The 9,606-nt window shown below is 45.7% G+C and overlaps 1 protein-coding gene across 1 annotated transcript in view; it reads left to right on the plus strand.

Annotated features, from left to right (window-relative positions):
• Window positions 1-6,738, plus strand: part of SOGA1 (suppressor of glucose, autophagy associated 1) — a 105,140-nt gene extending 98,402 nt beyond the window's left edge. Inside the window, exons 11-15 of the mRNA XM_054979207.1 lie at window positions 597-848; window positions 1,623-1,694; window positions 2,585-2,655; window positions 3,884-5,333; window positions 6,473-6,738. Coding sequence (XP_054835182.1) covers window positions 597-848; window positions 1,623-1,694; window positions 2,585-2,655; window positions 3,884-5,333; window positions 6,473-6,622 — 1,995 coding nt within the window. The 3' untranslated portion in view covers window positions 6,623-6,738. The remainder of the gene's footprint in view (window positions 1-596; window positions 849-1,622; window positions 1,695-2,584; window positions 2,656-3,883; window positions 5,334-6,472) is intronic.
• Window positions 6,739-9,606: the final 2,868 nt, after the last annotated feature.

The following is a 9,606-nucleotide window of genomic DNA, read 5'->3' on the forward strand; positions in this document are numbered from 1 at the left end:
ATGCATTCCAGCCTCTTTGGGGTAAGGGAGACAAGAGGCATGAAATGTTGGTCTCTGGGATTAGCAGCTGCTGCCAGTTTAGGATCTGGGAAACCCAGGTTCAAATCCCCACTCTGGCATGGAAGCTCACTGGGTGGTCTTGAACCAGTCACTGTCTCAGCTTAATCTACCTCACAGGGTTGTTGTGGGGATAAAATGGAGGAGGGGAGAACAGAGTTGTGAGCCATCTTGGATCTCCATTGGGGAGGGAAGTGGGGCATATCTAGATTAATAAATACACAAACAGGTTAACAAACTTGTATTAAACAATAATTTAGTAGTGGTTAAATGAGTTTTTTAAAAAAAGACAGCAGGGCTGGGTGTTTTCCAATGTTTCAGTGAGTGAACAGGTCACATTCAGAGGAGAAATTCAGTAGTAGTGAATTCTGTGAAGATCCCTATTCCCATCCTGATCCAGAATTCCCATCATAAGGGAAAAGATCCTGCCCATCCTCTAGCAGAGCTGGCAGGTGAAAAAGCGCTGAGCAGTTTCCTGTCACCGAATTCAGATGCAAAGAAGCCTTTGATTTGATTGGTTGCCTGTTTGGTCCTTGCAGCTGGAATCCAAGGGGGGGAAAGGCCTGACCGAGCGAGCGCTCTCTGACTGGAAAGCAGCTCTGAAGAGGGAGCGGGAAGAACACCAGCACCTCCTGGCTGAGTCCTACAGTGCTGTCATGGACCTGACTAAACAGCTGCAAATCAGTGAGAAGAACTGGGGCCAGGAGAAGCTGGAGCTCTTGGGCCACTTCAAGAATGAGCAGCAGCAGGCAGAGCAGCAAGTGAGGGAGCTGCAGAACAAACTTAACCAGGTGGGAGTTGAGTAGGTGTGCTTACATATCACTCTTCCTTTCTGGGTGAATATACCCTATATACATGCACATTTTTGTTCCAGAATGAATGCATGTTTCCTTCTATGAATGTAGGTACATATGGGGACCTGAGTTCCCAATATCTGTCCTACATGAATGTGTTTACACATTAACAGATGTGAGGGTAGAGTAAGACATGCACATGCCTTAGACTTGACTGCTTCCCCAAGCAATACAGTGATCTCTGTAGTGATTATTTATTATTTCCTGAGTAAAGAGCCTCCACTGCAAGCATCATAGAGGTGTGGTGAGACCCTCCTTGAAGGTTACTCCTTTGTAGCAAAAACACCTTCTGTGGATTTTCTCAGTATTCTCAATAGCCACAGTCAAATAGATCTACCCTCCTCCTAGTGACCTACTGAACTTTTCTCTTTGCCACTAGTTAATGCTTCATAGACATAACCTCAGCGTGACCCTGGGTCAGCATGGATACCAAGCTAGCTATCTGCCCCTAAGCACCAGTTTGTGTATTAAAGAGATTGATTTTTTTTATTTAGAATAGTAAGTATGCCAGTGATGTGTGCGGGGTCCTGCAAGGGACACTTGATATTCTACTAGTGTTGTCATGCCAGTGGGAAGTCCCTGCAGGCAGTTAGAATTTGTGATGTGCCCATCGGAAATTGAAACAAATCCAAAGCAATGACATGCGGAGGACAGTAGGCTTTTTATGTGCAAGCCAAGCTTGCAAATTGCTTTGTGTGCTTCCTCTTCCAGCTTCAGAAGGGAGCCGACCGATGGGCTTTGAAAAATTCAGAGATGGAAAAGCATGGCAGTAGCTGGAAAGAGGTAAGAAGAATGGCCTTATTCTTTACTGCAAGATCCAGGAGACAGTAACCATTTGGGTGTTTGCAGCCCTAAAATAAATAAAATAATATCCCAAAAGGGTGGAGGGAAACCATAGAATTAGGCTGGAGACAAACCCAAAGATGGCCATCACCCTTCACACTGTGCTTGGGAGCACCAGGGGCGTTGAATAGGTAAATATGTTTTTGTGACAGGGGCTCTGTTGCTTTAAGCAGATGTGTGATAGAAAATCCAGGAAAAAGCTGAACCTGTTGAATTTCTGACTGCCATGTAACTGCTCAAAGATTGTCAGGAAGGCATGTAAAGAAACCAAAGAATTAGTTGGTAGAGCAGTAACAGCCACATTCTGACATCAGCAGAAACTCAAAATAGGATGTCTTCACCATGACCATCACGAACTCCTATTAAAAACCCAGCAAAAAGAGGACAGTCTTTCTAGAAATTAAAGGGGTGAACCAAGCACAGTGCCCAGGGAAGGGAGTTCCAAAGTCTTGGTGTCACTGCCAAGAAGACTCTGTAGCACTTTGCTTTCCAGTGAGTCTCTGATAGTGATGGAGCACAGAGCAAGGCCTCTTTAATATTTTTTAAGCACAAGGTCCTTTAGGTCCTTTGGACCCCAACCAGTTAAAGGTTGAAATTGGCATTTTGAATTGGGCTGAGAAACAAACTGGAAACTAATGAAACTGAACCCTTTCAACGAATGGTCAGCTGTGTTTCCAAAAACTTTCCCAAGACAACCCCATGTAGAGCAGTCCTGTCCAGAAGTCGCCAAAGACATCTGTAACTACTGCCAAACCTCAACTGAGACTTCCAGGCCTATAGGAATGGAACAAAGCACAGAAGATGATAAAACGCTCTTAACATTTTTTCAGACTCTCAATGAGAAGATCACAGACAAAGAAACCATTTCTGAAACAGACATCAAAGGAAGTAATCTAAAAAGGTAAGAGGCATGCATGGCTTCTTGCAAAGCACCAAAGGTTGGCCTATTTCTCTCAGGTCTTCACTGTGTAGAAAGCATTCCTCTCCCCAGACCTCCTCTTGATGATTCGGGTGAGAAGCACACTTGTCCATGGGGAGCAGTCACACTGGTTTCTTTGGAGCACAGTATAAACTGCAGTTGGACACCGTGGCAGGCTAGCTTAGCTTTGTCGCTGACTGGATAACCCAAAATGACGGGGCTTTCCTATGTGGGCCAAATTGCTGGGGTTGCATTTTCTGCCTTCTGTGAGTGGACTCCTCTGTGTGTGTGTCTCCTAATGTCTTCCATCAGATAAATGAAAATTGGGTGTTGCTCATGTCTCTTAGAAAAATGATGCTGAGGAGACCAGCGCTTTTAATTTACTCCCTCAATGAAAATGCAAACATCTTGACAATGCTTATTGTCCTTGTTTAATTCCCTTATGGGGGTCCGTTGTGTTATCCAAAGTGGTTTATTTGTGAAAACTCTAAAGCGCAGGGAGTTATCCCAATGGAACCTTAACAAAAGTCTTATCCTGTAACTTTTGTGTATTGGAAACTGCTCATGGCAGAGATTTCTCAATACTGATGCAGTTATTTTGCTCCTTACGCTACCTAAGGGAGGCTCCTCCCATCTGGAGCTTCGTACCAATTCTATGGCAAAAGAGAGAGAGGTGATGTGTTGCTATCAGAGTTGATGGGCTCTGAGATGGAGGGTGGGAACGGTTGTGCCTCAAGCAAAAAACTACTCTCTTGCACACTGTGTTAGTTAATCCAGGATAATTGCTACACTTTGGTTCCATACAGTCATACACTCTTATGATGAAGGTAGCCATGGAGGGATGCATTGCATATAACCTTCTATTGTGGGCATACACAGCCTTCTCTGCTGTGTGTTGGATTCTACCAGCTTTTATTTAAATGCCAGTTTAGTAGCACACCTTCCAGTTCCATGCCTTGGTCTATCCTCTCATTAGCCTAACCATTAAAGAAGCTTGACCTCCACTTGTTTCTTCCCCATATATTTAAAAGAGTCAGAACAATAATGGCAAAATTGGCACTTACTGGTGAGAAACATGGAGGCTGAAAAGAAGGTATGTAGTTTAGCTATGGCAAAATGCTTTTGCTTAGCTGTGGCAGCAGCCAGAAATGATTCACTTTTCAGTCATGACTAACAGATGTTGTGCTCATTCCCATCTTGCCCCCACCAGGACAAAGTCGGTTTCCTCAATGTCTGAATTTGAAAGCTTGCTCGACTGTTCTCCTTACCTTCCTGGCAAGTCCAGCCCTGTCATCACAGATAATAGCCACACCAAAAAGGGGTCTCCGGCTACTCCGATGCTGCCTGACACATTAAAGGAGACTGCAGGGATCGGCCCCAAGAACTGTGCTTACGTGAATAGTGAGCAACCCACATCTGAGAGCCAGGCCACACAGGAGCTGGCCTTCTCGTCATATGACTGCACCAAGACAAGCAGCTTGTCTGTGCAGGATCAGTCCCAGAAACAAATGCAGAGGAGCCACACAGCCCCAGATAAGACCGGGATCCGCATATACTATAGCCCTCCAGTGGTGCGAAGATTGGAATCACCTCTAGTGCACAACAGAGAGGGGAAGATCATGGTTGAGCCTGGCTTCTTGTTCACAATGGCCAAGCCCAAGGAGGAGTCGGACAACTCAGAAAACATGTACAGCAGGTGGCTGTGCAATTTCTCCAAGCAGCATCGCGAACTGCTTGACAGTAGTGCTGTTAGTGAGAAAGCTGTGGCCCCCGTCCCCAGATTTCCATCTTCCTTGCATGACCTCGAGATCTCTGGCAACATGAGTGATGATATGAAGGAGATCACCAACTGTGTGCGGCAAGCTATCCGCTCCAGCTCTTTAGAGAGAAAAGTGAAGAGCACTTCCAGCCAGACCGTGGGGTTGACCAGCGTCAGTACTCAGACTATCCAGTCGGTCAGCATTGGCCTACAGACAGATGTGTCCAGAGGCAGTATCCACAGCAGCAAAAGCTGGTCCCCGCGAAGCTCCTCTCTCATGTCTGTGCGCAGCAAACAGATTTCATCATCTCTGGACAAAGTCCACTCCAGGATTGAACGGCCCTGTTGCTCTCCCAAGTATGGCTCCCCCAAACTCCAGAGAAGATCATCTTCCAAGCTGGACAGCTCTAAGGATCGAAGTCTGTGGAACCTCCATCAGAGTAAGCAAAATGGGTCTGCTTGGGCTCGGTCTACGACAACCAGAGACAGCCCAGTCCTCAGCAATATTAACGATGGCCTGTCTAGCTTGTTCAATGTTGTAGAGCATTCTGGGAGTACAGAATCCATCTGGAAGCCAGGCTGCCAGGAAAGCAAAGCCAAGTCAGAAGCACCCAAGTACGGGATAGTGCAGGAGTTCTTCCGGAACGTGTGTGGCAGAACTCAGAGCCCCACTTTGGCTCCTGAGAAGAAGGACCCCATAGGAGTAGAAAGCAGCAGCAAGAAGCCAGATCATCCACCCGTAGCTATGCCCCACTCATCTGAAAACACCTCCAAGACCCTTGACAAAAAACTTTTGAAGCAAGGTTGCTTTGAGGAACCAAAGCTGTCCACCCAGAGCCAGGGAGGCAAGGACAGAGCCTTAAGAGAGCCAGACATCATCTGTGCTACTGTTGCCAACGAGGTAATGTTTTTCTGCCCCAAGACATAAAGTACTAGCAGAGAGCCTGCCTTGTTCTCACTTGCCCTGAAGGTCCATCTGTGGGTGGAAACATACCATAGTTGTCTTCTGTTCTCTGAAAACTTAAGGAGTCACAGAGCAAAGACACCATCAGCCTCCACTGTTCTTGGATGTGACAACTGCCTAGCCTTCAAACCCACATTGTCGTATCTGGCACGTCCGGGATAGGTGGGCAGTTCTGTCTGTGTTGAGTGAGGGAGCTGATGAATCGTTCACATATTTCTGGTGATCACTCTTTTAGTAATGAAGCTGCAGGCAAATTATAAAAACAGCACTGATGTTGTAAATGAAAAGTGCAGAGCCAACATGGTGTCGTGGTTAGAGTGCCAGACTAGAATCTGGAAGAGCCAGATTGGAATCCCCATTCTGCCGTGTAAACATTGCTGGGTGACCTTGGGCCAACCACACACACTCAACTTCACCTTACCTCACTGGGTCTTTGGGAGGATAAAATGGAGGAGAGGAGAACGATGAAAACTGTTTTTGGTCCTCATTGGGGAGAAAGGTGGGGTATAAATGAAGTAAATAAAAACAAAGCAAATGGTATATTAAACTGCACCTTAATTTAGAAGCCATGCTTGCAATGCATCTATAGCAGTAGTTGTTTCTAATATTTAGCATTTATTCCATGTGTTTCTGTTGTTCAAAGAGACTCCCATAAACATCCCTGTGAAGTGCATGTGTATCATGTGCTATCATAATACACATTCCGCTTTATGATGACCCTATGAATGAAAGACCTACAGAATGCCCTATCATTAACAGTCTTGCTCAGATCGTGCAAACTGGAGGCCATAGCTTCCTTTACTGAGTCAAGCCATCTCATTTTGGGTCTTCCTCTTTTCTTACGGCCTTCCAGTTTTCCTAGCATTATTGTCTTTCCATTCTCCGTGAAGTAGGCCTCTATGATTATCTCCATATTGCCTATGGGAGGATGAGGTTTGAAAGCTTGTCTAAAGGACACTTGTTGACAGAGCTGGGTTTCGAACAGGGAAATCTCCCATTCTCACACAACACCAAGCTAATGTCATTCCCTATGGCCCATTCTTTCTCACTGTGCTACTTTCTCCTTCTCTTTGCAGGATATTGCCTGTGACTGCAGCTCCCAGTCGCTGACCTCCTGCTTTGCTCGGCCATCACGCTCAGCTGTCCGCCACTCCCCTTCCAAGTGCAAGTTGCACTCCACCGAGGGCAGCCGGGCGGAGGAGAAGGCAGGACCGTTGAGTGAGTGAAAGGGCTGCGCTGGCTGCTGTGCTGATGGAAGAGCAGCTCCTCCCTGAACATGCCGGTCCCCTTGGCAACTAGAGGACTGGCTGCCCCGAGAAAGCCAGCCACAGCAGAGATCCCGAGGGGCTCCACTCTTAGTTATACTCAGAGCAGTAACATGCATCTCCTGTCTTTTCTTAGCAGGGGTCCTTGCAAACACAAAAGCAGCGCTAGAGAGCCAGGGGACAGAGTGGGAGTCTTGCTGGGGTGGTGTGGTTTCTTGTCACAGGAAACCCTTCAGCCACACTCTACAAGAGATGAGCATTGCTGGGGTGTAACGAAGCAGTCCTTGCTGTTTCCATGGCACAGGGTGTGTGTGTGTATGTGTGGCAGTCCCCCCCCCCCATGGTCACCAGTTCCATGGGATGCATCCCTTTCCCACAAAAAAGGGCACCACAGCGAGAGGAGTCCAGGAATGAGGGGAAGCATCGACGAAGCTTGCTTGGCCCTGACTTGGTTTAAAGGAAAAGGAAACCACAGTCCGGAAATCATGGGGATCTGGTTTTGAGGGCCGCCACCTGCTAGAGGTTTCCTAAGAACAAGTGTATGTGATAAAGAATCTCACCCCCCCCAAATGAGGCTCTTACGTTGTATAGAGGGAAGTGTGGGATGGGGAGGATTTATTTTGGTCAAATCTTTGCTAAGAAAGAAAAGCCACAATAAGGTCACTGCTCTTGAATGTCGAGTTATGTATAAGTAAGCTGGAAATGTGCTGGTTCTGCTCTATAGCCATGTTTGCATGGATATTTTTCGTGCGAGTGTGCTGAGACAGTACTCTCTGCACGCTGCCATCCACACAGCCTGCATTTCAGTTGGGTATTGCCATAGTAAGGGCCTGTAAGGATGACGTCAGCACCAATGTCCATTCTTGATAAAACAAGGACACAGTATTGTATTATCACTTCTGCATCTGATCTGCAAGAAACAACAGCAGAAGTGGCTTATGTTGCCTTCCTATCCCTGTGTATCAGACTTCCTGTGGTTACTGAAATGTATTAGGAGAGCCAGACTTTCTTCTTCAGGCAGCTGGTTTTATTTCTGTAGATTGGAACACTTTCTTCTTTGTATGAGCAGCCTCTTCTTCTGTGCTTGGCTGATGTGGGAGTGGTTGAGTCTAGAGAGGTCATGAAAAGGGAATGAAAATACCTCCATGTCTGCAAAACCAGGCTGTTTTCCACTTGTACCTGCCCCGCACAGAGGGAAGATCCTGAAGAAAATCAGGCCACCTGTCTTTTTAATGGAGGTTTTCGAAGTTTTGTGATAAGTTGGCCTCTAAGAATTGTGTACTCTTAAGGATGAAATTGCCAGACCCAACAGAATGAAATTTCACATGGCTGGTGGCAGAGAATGGGGAGATTAAGTACCTCGTTTCCAGAGCTGAAGAAGTGCCGAACATTCTAAATCTCTGGGGACTTCGCCTCTCAGAGCAGGGTTTCTTCTGTGCCACCCTCTCAGATTTGTTCCAGACAGCACTCAGGTTTTTGATGCTATTTGATGCTTCATAGTTAATATGAGTTAACCTTATCCCAGGCCAGAGAAATGAAAAACTGTATCTGCTTGATCAGTGTCCGTTCAGTTCCCAGTGTCAGCCACAACTGACCATCTGTCTACTCACTGACAGCTACTCCCTGTTTTGCTAAAGGATTATTAGTGAGAGTTTTGCTGACTCCACTAGTGAATTGGTAACATGGCATCAGTTTATTTTTCAGCCCCTTGAACATCATGCTTATGCAGGATTATGATCTGAAATGGTAGGATGGTGTCACTGCAAACATCATACATTAAAATCCACAGGTGCTATCTGGTTACATGAATGTCATAGACTACCAGCTGTGTTGCCATCTATCTAGCCATACAGTTCCTCTTGCGGAATGGCACTTTCTTTTGCAGAAAAGGGGGACTGATTTCAACCCTTTCTCCATCCCACTGCAGACCCATACTTTGACCATGTGCTATTCCTGGGCTAATGCCCAGAAACAAAATTTCGGTGGGCTGCAGTGGGAGCAGGACATGCGAATGTCCCACTTTGTGATGTTTGCAGGTGGTTGGGTACTCCCTACTGTGTACAATCCCACCACTGTACAAAGCACATGATCGACTAAGGGATAGATTCCTGGGAAGGATCTTTCTAAAAAGAGAAAGAATGCCCTAGGACTGTACCCCTTCAGAATGCAGCCTGGGCATCACAACTTTGAATTCTTCTCTACATTAAAAAACAAACAAATACAAATCCATGCACATAGACAATGACCAAGTCATGAAGAAGGCTAAGCTTGAACACTTCTCCCTGATGCACCGAATTTCTACTGGGCAGAAGCATTTAAGAGAGTACATTTTGAAGTGGGAAAACTACAGGAAGGCAGCAGTCATTTTTTAAAAAATGTATATCGATCTCTCCTGGGGAAGGATAAAGGAGAGTATTTTTCAGGATAGATGTACTAGAACTTGACTGATCCATGACAGAAGGGCATATCATATTGCTGCCCTGGAACAAGTGAGTTATCATATTCTATATGGAAGATTAAAAGATTAAAATTGTCCTTCTCCTTCACTTAGATCAGACAGGCAAAATGAATATGGAGCTTCTCAAATTATTAGACCACTGTGGACAATAACTTTCTCCCCAGTATCTCTCCTTTTGGAACATCAATGAATTTTGGCTCATCATGAATGCCCTGCTGAATTTCTATCTCACAATTAATAATTTTAATTTCCATTTCTCATCAATGTGAGATTGAGGCTTCATCCTTTAAGTGATATAATTCAGGAATCCCTGATTCAGTTCAAGAATTATATCCATTAGTTATGCAGCTATAGAAGTATCTGTGAAATACTATTTTTAGAAGTAAGGTAAAGGTAGTCCCCTGTGCAAGCTCCGAGTCATTACTGATCCATGGGGGGGACATGACATCACAATGTTTTCTTGGCAGACTTTTTACGGGGTGGTTTG

Source organism: Eublepharis macularius, chromosome 5 (genome assembly GCF_028583425.1).
Source record: "Eublepharis macularius isolate TG4126 chromosome 5, MPM_Emac_v1.0, whole genome shotgun sequence".
In the NCBI taxonomy this organism is placed as follows: Eukaryota; Metazoa; Chordata; class Lepidosauria; order Squamata; family Eublepharidae; genus Eublepharis; species Eublepharis macularius.